This window comes from Ostrea edulis, chromosome 1 (assembly GCF_947568905.1).
Source record: "Ostrea edulis chromosome 1, xbOstEdul1.1, whole genome shotgun sequence".
NCBI lineage: Eukaryota > Metazoa > Mollusca > Bivalvia > Ostreida > Ostreidae > Ostrea > Ostrea edulis.
The window spans coordinates 23621591-23638236 of NC_079164.1; the positions used below are offsets into that span (position 1 = coordinate 23621591).

General features: G+C 34.5%; 2 protein-coding genes across 3 annotated transcripts in view; one reads left to right on the forward strand and one right to left on the reverse strand.

The window, feature by feature from the left end:
- LOC125663732 (uncharacterized) overlaps positions 1–7914 on the forward strand; it is a 102305-nt gene extending 94391 nt beyond the window's left edge. For both annotated transcript variants that reach the window (XM_056153080.1, XM_048896066.2), the window contains exons 8-16: positions 170–259; positions 448–547; positions 677–825; positions 1397–1524; positions 2614–2723; positions 2829–2933; positions 3255–3385; positions 4298–4389; positions 7128–7914. In XM_056153080.1, coding sequence (XP_056009055.1) covers positions 170–259; positions 448–547; positions 677–825; positions 1397–1524; positions 2614–2723; positions 2829–2933; positions 3255–3385; positions 4298–4389; positions 7128–7309 — 1087 coding nt within the window. In that variant the 3' untranslated portion in view covers positions 7310–7914. The remainder of the gene's footprint in view (positions 1–169; positions 260–447; positions 548–676; positions 826–1396; positions 1525–2613; positions 2724–2828; positions 2934–3254; positions 3386–4297; positions 4390–7127) is intronic.
- Positions 7915–10679: 2765 nt separating this feature from the next.
- On the reverse strand, positions 10680–14374 carry LOC125663733 (protein-S-isoprenylcysteine O-methyltransferase-like). The gene is made up of 4 exons (XM_048896067.2): positions 14103–14374; positions 13554–13812; positions 12731–12948; positions 10680–12293 (listed from the first exon to the last, which is right to left on the reverse strand). Exons 1-4 carry the CDS (start codon positions 14322–14324, stop codon positions 12105–12107), a joined length of 888 nt encoding a protein of 295 aa, XP_048752024.2. The 5' UTR covers positions 14325–14374; the 3' UTR covers positions 10680–12104.
- Positions 14375–16646: the final 2272 nt, after the last annotated feature.

Below are 16646 nucleotides of genomic sequence, written 5' to 3' on the forward strand. Positions count from 1 at the left end.
TTAAGTTTCAGCCCTGGTACAAAGAGTTCAAACCAATGTCCTCCCAGTCAAGAAGCAAATGCTCCAACCACTGAGCCACCAGTTATCTATTAAGTAATGAACAGAACTACATATATCACATTCAATGTATTGCCATAAATTGTAATTAATGTTCACCCTGTAATTTCAGATTAAAGGACAAGAGAACAGCAGCCTATGAGCTGGCCGCCATGGCAGCATCTGGTGATGACAACAAGTTTAGGATTGTCGCTGAAGGAGGGTGGGTTACTGTAGGATTAAAAGAGACATTTTGATATCTCAAAATTTGAATTCAAGTAAACTGAATACTAACATCCTATTACATTTAACCCATCATGCATCATTTCTAGTATAAGTAAACTGAATACTAACATCCTGTTACATTTAACCCATCATGCATCATTTCTAGTATATCTACTGTGTATGTAGGTTGGAAGTTCTTCTGGCTCTGGCAATGAGTACAGATGAGGGAACACAGGAACATGCTGTGGAAGCCTTAGAAGAACTCATTACCATCCCTTCCATTCAGGTAATACCAGAACCTTTTGTATGCTCTTAAATTTGATTGGGTCATTCTTGATAAACAGTCTTTTAGAATGTATACATACAGGTATATACGAATATCACTTGTTATGTTAACACTTGTGGACTGTTTTAGGACAACTTTGTGGAGATGGGAGGAGTGAAAGCTTTGACTGCCCTACTTCACTCTGAGAATTCACGAATCATGCAGGAAGCTGCTAGCGCCATCTATGGAATAGTGTCAGAGTCGGACGAACATAAGAGTGCTGTAGTCATGGACCATGGGTAGGAGCAGTTTGATTCACAGAATGAAATAACATTTTTATGTAGTGTCCCAAACTTGCTCTTATTTGTGATATTCCGGGAATACATGCCTCGAAAATACCAAATTAGTGAAACATGTTTCCATTAAAAGTAGGCTTTGTTGGAACATGAGTACACAGTTAGGACAAGTCCTACAACTACATTCCTCGATATAAACTGAATTAGTCAGTTGTTAAATTCTGAGATAGGAGAAATCATTTTGTAAGGACACATAAAACATAAGCTTAACTGTGTAAATTAATCTCCCTGATATATTTCTTGAATTCTTTACTCACTGCTTTTATTTCTCTATGGTTATAGTACTGCTTGTAATCCCCACTTTTCCTACATCTTTGGATTGATGTCTTAAGGCCATTTTTGGAATGCATTTCCCCACAATTCTGGTAGAACCCACAACAATGAGTTATACTGCTACATGTACAATGTAAACTTTTCCTATCAATGATCTTTCTACTCCTGAAATAAATGATGCAGATAGAAATTCAAGAAGATGAAATGAACTCTACAGAGATCTTCAATTTTCTTCCTTCAGACTTGATGATTTAGCTCATGCTGCCCACCAGGGAACCATAATTTGCCAAAGAACCATTGCCAGCATATTTCTGGATCTGGCATTCAACAGGGACATCCGAGTTCAGATTACCTCCAGGAATATTCCAGGTGGGAAAATTGTGAACTTTATCACATTAACTGGAAATAGTATATGTGATAGAATATAAGGACACTTTGCTATACTTAATCAAAATAATGTATGTGTAATTATTTTAGTGCGATTTTGGTGGTGAAGCAAGTGTGCAAATTCATACTCACTCACTGTTGCACTAAGATATGAAATTCTCTATTGGTCCATTATCATACTTAGAAGCGCTAAATCATGATTACACCAAATAGCCAATCATCTCTGACGGTGCCATATTCCAAATACGCTAAACTAAGCACACATACAGTAGTTCATATATGATGATATTTAAACAATAAAATGCTTTCTTTGTTGTTTCATCGGGTGATGAAGGTAGCAAGCATTGCTGAAAAATTTATAACCCGCGTAAAAAACGGATGAAACAAAGAAAGACATTTAATTGTTTATATTCATATTTTTATGTATTTATTTTAAATATAAACTAGATTTAAGTACTAAAATATCATATGGTTGACCCATTCATTGTGTTAAATGGAACAGCCAATGCACCCTTTGACCTTGATGACGCTCCAGATTTGGTAATGATTACCTAGACAGGTGGTACTAGAAAACCTGATTGAACTAGTTTGCAACAAACATGTATTCATTGTCTATAATGAAAGCAATCTCAATTTCAAAAGAAATATAAGAGAAAAGATTAAGTTTTGTTATTAAATAGAATTGCCTTCAATACCTTATCTTGTGCATGACATTCAAGGTCATAAGATACGCAAGATTTTGGACGCATCAAATGAAGTAGGGTTTTGTTGTGTTTATGTAGGATTTTCTATCATCGGCCATTAATACATGCACATGAAATGCACCAATAAAAAGATAGTTTTTAAATTAAGGATTTCAAATTTGGGGTAATGTTTTTCCATTGAATTTTAAAGTAAAGATTTATGAATAATGCTAAAAATAAAGGTGGTTTCATACAAACATTTTATAATAGATATGGGTTTTTAACAATATCAAATAGTTTTACAAAATTTTAATATAATAAATGTTTTTGGTTATCCTATGTCCTCAACATTGAGGTACATGTGCATGCTATTCATTGTTCTTTACAGCTCAGGCTTTGATCCAGCTGTGCAGAAGCAATGATGTAGAGACCCAGAGATATGCTTTACAAACTCTGGAGCTTCTGGCCATTGAAAGTTCAGACATGATCTGTGCACAGGTAAGCTGACTGATGTCAAACAAGCCATGAACATACAATAATTTACATACAAAGTGGAGGTTATCAATACTACTAAGAAAATTTAATTTTGTTTACAATTTTAAGGAAAATCTACTTGAGGTTCTGCTGGAGCTTCCTATGAACACCATGGATGAAAAATTGTTCCTCTTGGCTGGGAAAATTCTTCTGTACTATGCAGAAAATAGACCTGTAAGTCAAATCTTAGTTACAGTGTTTCCATACTTGTATCACACTGCTAGCCTAAATATTTGTGGTTACATTACGCAGCAAGCCTAAATATTTGTGGTTACATTACACTGCAAGCCTAAATATTTGTGGTTACATTACATAACATGGCTACATATATGTGGTTACATTACACAGCAGGCCTAAATATTTGTGATTACATACACTTCATGAAAATTATTTGCGAATACCTACACTTCATGACAAAATATTTGTGGTGACATTACACTATCTAACATTCAAATGGTCGTCTCCATATATCTACTCTGTTTAATACATTTATAGACGTGTGAGCTGCTCATGGATCACACCATGTTGAAAGAGTCTCTCAGCATGTTTGCCAGAACCAAAGATCCCATGTTACAGAAGGTGGTGGCTAAGATCATCTTCTGCATGCTGGAACCCACAGATCTTCGGTAAGTTTCAAATATTTTCACTTTTAAGGTAGATCAATCCTCGTGTGATGTCATAGGTTTGTGCAAAAATCTTTATCAAATTAAACTTTGTGCAAGATAGAAATATATCTTTCAGAGGAATTTTATTCACTGGACAAAATGAAAAATCTGGTAAACTATTGATAGCGAAAAGTTTATAGCATCGTGCTCAAAATCACACGGCCTCTAACCTCTGTCAGGGCGGGTTCGAATCCCGCTCGCGCCGGTAAGTGAGAAAGTTTCCCAGTTTACTTTCAAAAGGTCGGTGGTCTCTTCCCAGCTACATTGTATCTGGGTTCTCTCTTCCACCAATAAAAACTGGGCTCCACCATATAACTGAAAAATTGTTGAATGTGGCGGAAAACATCAATTAATCAATCCATAGATAATCAATTATTTATAATAAAAGAAATGTTGTCAGGGGCAATAACTCCAATGTTGGTATTTCCATTATACAATGTTTTCCCTAATATTCACAAATACATGTTCATAAATAAGGAGTTTTTCTATACTGTTGACATTAAAAATTTGTCATTTTAACAAGTTTTTTGATTCTGTTTTACTAAAATGTGTGATTTTCTGGTGTTGACCTATACTTCTGTTATTGCATGTCTCACGTAAAAAGGTGGGAACATAGTGACATACACATTTTCGTTGGTTATTAATCAAATTAAACTATACTGAGTGGAAAGTAATACATTTTTTCCACTTTTAACCATCAACATTGATTAGTCACATGATGGTGGAACTACCTTAAAAGAAAATTTGAAATATTTATTTAAATATTCTTCTGCTGTTTACCAGCTAGCATAGGTTTAAAGAATTTCCACATACATGTATATATAGGAGCTTGTCTGAATACATGTTTTTACCTGTAAAACGTTGATTTTCCAGTGTTCGAGCTCGTCGCCTGAAGTTGGACCGAGTTTTGGAGTATATCATGGATAACTCAGCAGATCGAGAGGCATGGGATATGGCAGATCAAGGTACAGTGTACACAGTCAGGTAGACAGACTGACAAAAGGCTTTTCAGAATTAATGTTTAATTATCTCACGTGGATTGACTTAAAGGAGGTATGCTACACCAGAGAAATTTGATATGGATGAAAAGTGGAGGATATGTACAACAATATTATGAAATTGAAAACTTTCAAATTCACTTTAGTCAAGAAATGCAGATTTAGTAGAGAGCAATCTGGAAAAAAATTTAAAACCCCTCCTGGACTTGAACCCGCGATCTACAGTTCAGTAGTCGACATGCTAACCTACTGAGCTACTCAGCTAGGCGATGATTTCTGAAATAAATAGGCAAATATTGCCGATACTTATATTTTCATCCATGTTTTGAAAGGAAGTCAGCCATTATGACAATGTAGAGTACCTCCTTAAAATAGAAATTATTTAATTTGATTGTACACATATTACTGTATAAGTGGAATTTTTAGCAAGACACAAATTTAGCAATTTTTCCATAATAATGGGTACATATAGATCTCTAATATATCAAGCATAAGCTAATTTTAGTGACTTTATAATCCAGGAAAGATAACTGTTAACCTCCCATATGGAATGAAATGTTAACGATATTCAATTTTAGGGATCTCATCACTCTCGCTATAAATAATGCCAAAATTAAATCCTAGCAACAAATTCTGATTATATGATACATATTTAACTTAAGGTTGTACCAAAAGGATACATAAAAATTTTCAAGTTCAGTTTTTTTGGAACTGTAATATTTTGTTCTAAGGAGCAATTAAAACCTCTTATTGTGCATGTTATAAAAGAAATCTATTCTATAATTTTTTCTCCACTTTAATAGTTTCAAATATAGGGTATCAGACCCCAGTCAGAAGAATTTGAAATTAAACTTTTGTGATGAGAATGTGCCCTATGTAAAAAATTATGTATAGAGATTTTACTTTTACAAAAATTTATAATACTTTTATAAAGCTGTCCTATTTATTACTAAATCTTGACAAAATAATTTGTAATTGATATACATGTGTATTTATGTACAATATAACATGCATGGATTGTCAATTGCAAATCTTAAACGTAAAATTGCTTCATATTAAGATACAACGTATCTTAAAAGAAATGTATGATTCAAATTTTGAAAAGAATTAACATAATAAACAAAATGATACAGATATTGATATGTTTTAAAATTTAAAAAATTCAACCTAGGATTTTGGATATTTTGGACTTTTAGAAAATTTCATTAAGAAAAAATGGCACATTCGGCAAATTATGTCATGATATTTGACCTGCAACCTAAAGATATGACCTTGACCTTCATTATACTTAAATACCCCCCAAAAAACTGCTTATATTTGTGTCCAAATATCAGGTCTCTACTGGCTACACAACAAAAGTTACCCGTTGCTTTATAATGGACAAAGATGAATTAAATGCATTCAAGATTTAGACTCCCAGACCTGGAGGTTATAAAACTTTTTGAGCACGTTAATTCATACTCAAACTCTGTGCTCTAAATCGTACTCATACTCGAAAAGTGAGGGTTGTAAAACTTTTATAAAATCATTCTCATACTCAATTGGAGTATATGATCAAGATTTTTTTATTATGCTTGGAGCTTGCTCAGAGTTGTACTCAAAACAAACTTGACTAAGTTTGAGAATGAGTACAGTAAAAGTTTTATGACCTCCGTGATATTGGATATCTCCCTTATTTTTCAGAATATGCCAATAGATTAAATTAGTTTGTTCAAAACATCATTTAATACTAGTATTATGGAGATTTCATTTATCAAATTGTTACCATACTTCAATAGTTGTACCCATTTGCCTGTACACCCAACATTTATCAAACCCCTACTGGCTTTGTCAAAGAGGACTGCTAATTTTCTCCCCATCTGTTCATCCACTTTTCCTTCCTTCACAACTTTCTGGACTTTTATCACCATGCTTTGATTTAGGAAGCTGAGATTTGGTATGTGATTTGTTAATGTATGTTCACAGATCAAGCTTACGTTTCATCACAGTTGACTGGGACCTATTTTTTGTCGAATATAGTTTTCTGGACTTTTCTCCACAACATTGCTTTAACTTAGGAAACTGAAATTTTATATGTGCTTATCTAATGAGTAGATACAGATTATGTTTCACTTTTGTCATGGTTGGCTTATTCAAATAAAAGTTGTAAGGCTTAGTTTTGTAGTTGACCGAATTAGGCTTCTTTAATTCTTGTACTTTGTCTAGGACTCCATTTTCTTACCATTGTGCGAGATCTATAACAATTCTTCACCTCTATCATGACCTGTGGGTTTGGGGCTGGTAGAATTCTTGTTAAAGTGGGAAAACTATTCCCAACATTCAGAAGCACACTTCATTCTCATGAATATTCACTCACTGTCATAAATATTCACTCATTGTCTTTGTTTATGAATACAGTAAAACATGGTTGCAGTAAACAAATTTATAATGAATTCATGCTTACAGTGAAGTACATTGTAATTTTTATTCCCTGTAGTTTTAAAACATGAAATCAGAATACATTGTATATAACTAATTCTGTTTATAACGAATCGAAATTGTTCGTCCCCAGCACTTAGCTATAAGTGTGTTTTACTGTTTGTACAGGAACAGTAAGCTTACTCGCTGACTGTGTTTTACAATAATATTGCTGCACAGTCTTTTCACATGATCAGTATGCTTATTGATTCTGGAGTCATGCTATGAAGTATTTTGTAACACTACAGGTCTACAGGTGATTCATTCCAAGGATTTCCATACTCCTGTCCCAGCTCTTCCATCTCTCAGCACACTGGAGAAATTAAACAAGATGGGAGCCAGGGACTCATTTGGATCTCGTGCCTCCTTGCGATCAGATCAGGGGTCATCTGGGGGGTCATCTGATGACATCAAGAAAGGACTCAACTAAAATGTGTTTAAATGACAGCAATCAAATTTCCTGTTGACATAGTGTTTGCTGGTACACTCTATGTATTTTAAATGTATTGCTTTGAATTCAATTTCCGTCCAGAAATGATTTTCATTGTTATTTTACTTTTTGTTAGTAATTATACAAAACAGTAATTATTTATACTTCATGTTGCTAATAATTCTTTCTTATTCTTAGTTTGAACTTGCAATCTGTGATAATATCAATACTGTTTGTGATTTATTCCCTTGTATGTTTACTCCTATATATATCCTATATGTACAGTATTCACTGGCCAATCTTACACCTGTATAATCCAACACTTGTGTAATCTGACATACTGTAAACACATGCTTCTTCATTTCTGTATCTCATATTTTCCCAATATTTCATGTCAATTATGAATAGATTGTTTTCTCTGAATCTTTGATTATTTTCTGCATATTTTATTAATATGAATATTTTAATTATTTATGCATATCCATTTGGATCAATTTTTTCGCAATATTGTTTAATACCATGTATACTTTCACTTTCTGAGGCTGGTCCTCATGTTTAACAGTTGATATACAATGTAGTTATAATAAACTATTTTGATAAACAAATGTTTGTGTTGATGTACACTGCTGTTTGTGTACTTCGTTATTTTAGGAAAATTCATATGTACTCATCTTTTGCATATTAGCAAGTGTGCTAATTTATGATCAGGGCCGCACTATAAACAAAATGTTAAGAAATTTTATTCCCTTGGTCATGTGTTTGATTTCTTTCCCACTATGAGCCTGATGACTTAGACTTTTAGTATCCTCACTACAACAGTAAAAAATATTCCAGCCCACTCTATTCAGTAAATTTTAAAGAATTTAACCTGTAATTTTAACAAACCTTAATATCTTCATCCTTTTCAGTATAAGCAAACATTTGTGCATCTGTTGTGATGACTGATGTAATAAAATGGCAAATGGTATGATGTGTGACATCACAAATAAACTGTCATGAGTGATGTAATATGAAGCCTTGATAGACATTAATATTTTTAAAATGGTGCTAAAAGTTATAGGAGCATGGTTTCTTCATCGTACCAATGCTTACCCACTTCTAATATTGGGTGTTTGGCAAAGGAACTTTTGCTACCCATTTACAACACGTTTTGAATTGATACGGCCACCAGGGATCAAACCCGGACCACCTGTTTAGAAATTCGGCACCTTAACCACTGGGCGACTGAAACTGCATCTGGTAACTTTTGAACTATTGCAAAGAATTTTGATCTTTGAAGACTTGACAAATTAGACCTTTCTAATGTTAACTAGTATTTAATAATGTCAGCAAAGGGGCAGTGGTCGCCGCCCCAATGATTTTGCAAACAAGAGGTACTGTGAGCAATGCTCACTAAGAATACCCCCCGCTTGCCCCAATCACCCAAAGGGTGTTGTTAATAGGTATAAATTACCTCTTTAATGAGTGTAAAAAAGAAAGGGCATGACAAAACCTTGGGTAGTCTCTTCTCTAGGAGTACGCTTGACCTTTTGACCCCAAAATATATAGGGAACATCTTCGTCCATTGGGTAGTCCATATGTATGATATGGTGACCGTAGGTGGAAAGGATAACGCTTTAGAGCCCGGAAACCATATTGCTACTTTGATGTCCAGTGCGCTTGACTTTTACCTATGGGTCATCTACTACTTGAGATGTATCGGTGTACAAAGTTTAATGCATGTCAAGTAAAAGGTTCTTAAGATACTAAGCAGACAGTATATGCCTATGTCCAGTTTGACCCTTGACCATGTGACTTCAAAATCAATAGGGGTCATCTACTCCTTAGGATGTACCAGTGTACCAAGTTTGATGTCTGTCAAGCAAAGGCCTTGAAAAGGTTCTCAAGATATTGAATGGACAGTGTCTTCCTATGTCCAGAGGTGATCAACCCTTGACCTTTTAATCGATAGGGGTCCTCTTCTACTCATAACAAACCCACATATGAAATATCATTACGATCAAGTGAATGATTATCAAGATTTTGAGCAGACGTGGTCTACCGACCAACAGATGCAAAGCAATATGCCCCTCTTCTTTGAAGGGGGCATAACAAATTTCAATCTCCACTATGTCAGGAAGCTTTCATGTAAATTTCAGCTCTTCATGCCCAGTGGTTGAGAAGATTTTTAAATGGCCCAACCCTAATTTAGCATTTTTGTGATAATCTCCCCTTTAAAGGACGCATAGCCCTTCATTTTGACAAACTTGAATCCCCTTCACTCAAGGATGATTTATTTGAAATTGGCCCAGTGGTTCTGGAGATTTTTCTATATATCAGCTTGTAAAACTTTGATCCCCTTATATGACCCCACCCTACTCCCGGGGGCCATGATCTGAGCAAATTTGAATCTACTTTTTATCTGGAAGCTTTCAGGTAAATCTCCACTCTTCTAGCCCAGTGGTTCTTGAGAAGATGATTATTGAAAGATTCACATGTATAACTTTGATTCTCTATTTTGGCCCCATCTAACCCCCGGGGTCATGATTTTTACAAACTTGAATTTCCACTGTCAGGAAGCCGTCATGTAAATTTCAGCTCTTCTGGCCCAGAGGTTCTTGAGATTTTTAAATGACCCCACACTATTTTTGTCATTATCTCCCCTTTGAAATGGGCATGGCCTTTCATTTGAACAATCTTGAATCCCCTTCACCCAAGGATGCTTTGTGCCAAGTTTGGTTGAAATTGGCCCAGTGGTTCTAGAGAAGATGAAAATGAGAAGAGTTTACACCAACAATGGACAAATTTGGATCAGAAAAGCTCACTTGAACCTTCAACTCAGGTAAGCTAATAGTTAAGTCTGATAATCAATGAATTTTTAGTCATTACCTTTGAAAAGTTTTTTCTGATTCAAGCTGATTTTATAATGATAGTTTTGCTCAAGCTTGTTTATTGTTAGGAACTACTCCTCAGGTGAGCAATTTAGCCCATGGGCCTATTGTTTTTAGTTTACACATAGAATGTAAACCATTTTTGGGTATGGTCTCTCTGTCTGTCCATCGGTAATTAGTTTTTACATAGAAATCCAAATGACGATTTTGGTAATTTTGAATTTTCTCAAAGCTACTATACTGTGGATAAAATCCTTCATTATTTACTCGTGTGTGGAACAAGATTCGCTGTCTAGGACTTGGCAAAGCCTCATTCTAGACTGTGAATTTTGTCCCCTCAATGGAATTTCCCTATCCCACACTCGTACTATTGAAGGATTCTATTAATCTCAAGTTATGACACATAAATATGCCCAACAAAGGTTGATCAAATTAAAGCTCCCTAGACCCTTTGGATCAGGTGATCTAACAATTCCAGCAATAAAAAAAGCACACCAACATTTACAAAAATAGAATTTTTAATAAATAAGATGTAGTATCTTTCATTCTATCATAAAAATAATTCAATTGTGCAGCATTTTATTTTCCTGTACTTTGATAAAATATAACTTTTAAGAAGGCCTGATACATTAACCAGAAATATTTTTTTGCAATGCATCTATCTGACATGTTATTTGCATCATAAAGAAATGATGTAACCTAAATAAAAGCAGAGCTCCAGATAATTTTTTACCACAAAGAGTATTTACCCCCTGATTTTCAGATCAATGAGTATCTTGCTTTTCAGAAAAAGTCAAAAGAGTATTTTGTTAATTTACTGATTATCTTTGCTGTTTGCCACTAATACAGAATTTCATCACTTAGTCTAAATATAATCAGATATTATATGACTGAGTGTCTGGTACATTAAAATTTAATACCTCAACAATAAATTTCAAAATCTAAATGACAATGAAGACTTTATAAATTAAACTGTTATAACCGAGAAACTAAAAGCATTTTAAACCAAACAATATCAGTTTCAAAGTCTAAAGTTTTTGTGACTTTCTACAGCAAATTTTAAAATTCAGACGAACCTAATACTGCCCATATATATTTTTGCACTTTGTTTTCACTGCAAATTACTGTCGGATTCCCCTCACCTTGTACCGTTAACCAAGAATTGGTTTTATTCCATCTGTGTAAAACGATTGCATGTGTGACGGAAGTCGGTAAATAAATGCGTGACTCCCATTCTTGCAAATAGTTAGCGAGACAATGCTGCAGGAGCGACATTTCAGTAAAAACTTAGAAAGTTTAACAGAAGAAATATATATCGTTTGTCCGGTACCATTTTCTGTGCCATTAATCAATCGTTTACGATTAATAATATAAGTTTTTATGTGCTTTCGATCGCACCCTACCTGTTTATTTAAGAAAGAAGTATAACAATTAGGCTTATACAGTTGTGTATTGAGTTACCTCTACGCATTACTTTACGAGTGTAAAGCGTATTTACATTCGCGAATGCGTAATTGTACGCCTGCTTTTAAACTTTAATGCGTATTTGGTAAAATTTAATGAGTATTTACGCTGATACGTACCTTATCTGGAGCTCTGTAAAAGTATGACATAGGTGCATGTTTTGTTTTTTGGGGGGGGGGGATTTGAAAACTTGATAAAAGTTTCCAACACACAGTCACAGTGGTAAGATTATTCAACAACATTCAAATCTCCCAACCATGAAAACATACATATATCTATAATCTTTCAGACATTTTTAAAAATAACAAAACTATAACATTCTAGAAATGGGGCACATTACTGACTGAGAGAAAAAAATGCAGTGTGTCAGGCCTAATTAAAGATATTCTAAAATTCTAGTGCATTTTTAAAATGGCGTAAATACAGCATGTCCTAGTCAATTTTACACTATAGACCATAGATTATATAGCCGAGTAACCTGTGTACCCCTCTATAAAGGGTAATCCAGTTCTCACAGTCTTCTGGTAATCTAAATAATCTTCACCAAAAAAGTTCAGAAGATAAATCTCCTCTTCGTAAATCCTCTCTCGGAAAAATCTCCATGATACAATCGAGTAGGCTATCAGGCAAAAAGGGTTGCATAACATCAACTGCAGAAAATACAAAATGTACATTTTGACTTCTTAAAAATCCTACAGTACAGTACACATCCAATTGAATTAAAGATTTATTGGTATGATAATAGGCTTTTCTTTAATTCTATTTCTTTAAGTACAATGTCAATGTGTATGGTAATCAGTTTGTGCATACAAGTATATACGTCTCTACAAGCTATTTGTGACAAACGATGCTACTGACTAAACAAAATCAATTAAATGAAATAAACAGTATATGCAAGACAAAAATTCAGACCTGAAACCACCACCCAAATATGCGTTCAAATAATTACAGGACAATGTAAATTCATTTAAAATAAATCTTTTGTTGTGGACAGTACTTTTAAATAAACCTATCGTTATCCATTTCCTCTGTCTTGCATTTACATGATTTTTTGTAACACAACTTTCACTTTGTGAAATGAAAGTACCTGAGTTCCTATACTCCAGTAGAACCAGCCTACGTAGGACGGATGTCGACACCAGGAGTACACTCCCCTTGTTATCAGCTGATGACCTGGTCTCTTTACATACTGTACATAATGATTAAAGTTTGTTGAGGCTGTAATCATACTGGCTTTTCTCAGAGATTCACCAAACAGGACTAGCACTGCACCAATGACAACTATGTAGATATACTGCTTTAAACCTTCAATGTAAAATATGTCAATTTTCAAAAAAGTGCATTGTTACAAAAGACCTCTTTGTAATGAAGAGCTCTGCATAGACCCCTGACTGCATGCTAACAGAACCATCACAGCACTTTTTGGTATCGGAACTGGTCCCCTTTAATTGGGAAAATCGTCGTTTTTTGAACAATTGAGAAAATAAATAAACTTTTAAAAATATGAATAACAAAACAACCATTTTTTTCATTCATATTTCTTCAGCTCTTGACTATTTATCAATTGTTTACCCAAATAGTTTACATTTTATGATGTATTTTCAATTTAAAATTGTGCATTGGGAAATTCACTCATAACATTAGGAAAATGGGCGACTTTTTGTCAATGAGAATGGGTCCAATATTCAGTCTAACTTTGAGGGGAGTGATGGCCCTGGTGAAATAAATTCATACAATATTTCTAGATTAAAATCTCAAAATGTAAACTGTGTCTTGCCATCTGATAACCAGTTTTACAAGAATTTTCAATGTGGGCACATCTTCAAGCATTCACCTTTGGTTTTTGTAAGAAATTTTAATTGGATGATGTGTATGTCATCACTATGAAAGCTATGAAATACTGCCAGTACCTGGTGCTATATACCATTCTACAAAGAACTCGAGCCAGCTAGCTACCGCAGCTAACTTATACTCCATACTGTGGTCCAGCAGATACGAGTCAAGAGTAAGGGAGGAAGGATTTGTAGCTGCTGTTGTCAGATATTCAGAGAAGTGGAAGAAGCTGAGAGCCATCAGGTACCACCCAAAGTGAGTCAGAGAGGTCTGCGAGCTGCTTATGATCCAGCCCAGTCCGAATGCCAGTCCTAGGAACCCTCCGCGAACTGCTACCTATCAAAACAAGGTGCACAAAGTTAAAAAACTAAAAGTGTCAGAGCAAAAATCCATATTTCTAAATTCTAGGACGTTAATTAGTTATTTATATATCCACCTACTAGGCTTCAAGAAGTGTTTTAAAGCATAAAAATGACTAGAAAATGTGTACCCGCAGGAATCTGCAGGTACCAAGTCATGCATATATTCCTAACTATGAGACGTTTTAGTCCCCAAGTATCAGGGGTTCAGTTAGATTCCTTAAATTCATAAATCATAAATGATATTCATATGTTTGCTGCATGTACCTTGAAGAATTTACCCTCGGCACCAACTGTTGCCCTGTAACTGAGCAGCACAAGCGCGCCATTGTACACAATAGCATATAACAATAGCAGATATATACCAAAGTCGGTATAGATATACTGCCACCTAGTTCCTAAGTACGATATCCATGGCACAAAAACGATGCATGACCCTCCGAGAAAGCTTTTCAAACATGTTCTTCCATTTTCAATGAGAAACGCCATCACGTCAACATTTCGCGATTCTCTCCCTTAGCGAGCTCTTCAAGGACGACACATAAGTTTATCGATTATTTTGACGACGAGCTTCCGATTCCGATGTAAATAGTAATAAACTGCTGTCTGCTGAGCAGACAAATAAATAATGCGCATTATCAACAACTTGTCTGCTTACCGTGCAGTCTTTATTTGACGAATGTTTGAAATATGTTGACGGTTCTAATATTTGTACACCTATTCTCTTTAGAGATTTGCACAGGCATAACCTACATCCTAAAGAGAATAATGTACATCATATCTGATAATTAACAACATAGTAAATATTTATTGTGGAATACTTTTGTGAAATAGAAAATCTTATCTATTAAAATTTGTGCAGTTTCAGCACATAAGTACTGCAGATGTTTCATATGATACTTAATTTGCGCAACTGCATGCATGATTTGGACTAATCTCGGCTGAGATTCGGCTTGTCTGAATATTTGGACTGACGCCTTCACTGGTGAAGGCGTCAGTCCAAATAATCAGCCAAGCCGAATCTCTGGTGAAGGCGTCAGTCCAAATATTTATGCACCCAAGCCGAATCTCAGCCGAGATTAGATTTGGACATAAAAGAAAACTTTTTTTCTTTGCTGCTCAACCTGCGAACTAATAAAATTCGTTGTTTTAATGAAAAAATAAATGTATCAATAAAATCAACATCATAATATACTATGATTTTGCTTAAAGGAACGATTTTTAATGAGTGTTTGCGCACATGAATTGAATGAACGATATGATATCTTTTTAAAAGAACAATTTTTGAATAACTGTGTGCATTAGTTATGTTATATTTATTGATATCATATACAGTAAATAAGACTTGATTGTTAGGAAATCATTTGGAACTCCAAATTAAATGTTCCTTATGTAACATAAATGATCTCTCTCCGTATCGAAAATTAGGTAATTATTTTACAAATGCAACTGTAATCCGTCATGCCGAATAGTTGACCAAAGACAAAATGAACGGTCGTTCATCATTTCAAAATTAGAAACTCAGTATTGCGAATGTGTCTAATGGTAGTTTTGTAAGATGTTTTAACTTTAAAGTCATAAGGCGAAAACTTCCTAGAACAGTCCCGGATCATTCGATATCTGACTTATTGGACATTTTTCAACTTTTTAATCTGTGTCATCACAAAACATATTCTCAACCAAAATAAAAACATGTTTGTGTTTATCCATGTGTTTGTACATATCAGTAATTGTAAATAAATTATTACAAAAAGTCGTGACAGTGACTTCTATAATCACAGAAAAAATTAAGAACAAAGACACGTGCACGAAAACAATGACAAACAAATGAAGTGTAAAGGGGGAGGGGTGGGGGTTCAGACAAACTATGAAACAAACAGGAAAATGTATACAGTCGGATCAAGATGATGCAGTGGGTAAATAATGATACAAAACGGCACTAAAATCCAACACCCGATACCTAGAAATGTCGGATCCACATAGTCATTAAAAAATGGACCGATATGACCAACGACACGAACAATTCGATAAGTCATAAGGACGACCCGTTCCTTCCTCGGGACAAACGAAAAAGGTTTACTAATAAAAGTATAAATGAAGGACGGGCAACCACGAATCCCTGGACATACCAGATGTGAGATCAAGTGCCGGAGGGAGCATCCCCTGCCGATCAGTCACACTCGCCGTGAGCCCGGTAAGATGAGTCGTAAAGGTAGCTCCATCCTCATGTGACTAATCAATATTAATGGTTAAAAGTGGAAAAACTTTATTAATTTCCACTCAGTATAGTTTAATTCAATTAATAACCAAAGAAAATGTATATGTCACCACCTTTTTAAAGATGTCAGCCATACAAAAACAGAAGTATACATCAACATCAGAAAATCACACATTTTCGTTAAACAGAATAATAAAGATAGATAAAAACTTGTTGAAATGACAAAATTTAAATACCAACAGTTTTAAAAAACTGCTAATTCATAAATATGTATAGATTAATTGTGGATATTAGGGAAACCAATGTATAATAGACATCCTGTAGAGGAAATTCCAGCATAGGAGTTATTGACCTTAACAACATTTTTTTAATCATAAATAATTGATTATCTATGGAAAATATAAACTTTTTCATTATTATTAGTTTACCAGATATTTTATTATATCCAATGAATAGCATTCCTTAGAAAGATATATTTCTATCATGTGCAAAGTTAAATTTATTAAGATTTTTCAAAAATCTATGACATCACATGAGGATCGATCAACCTTACTTCGGCAGGGGATGATCCCTCCTCCTAGGCACCTGATCCA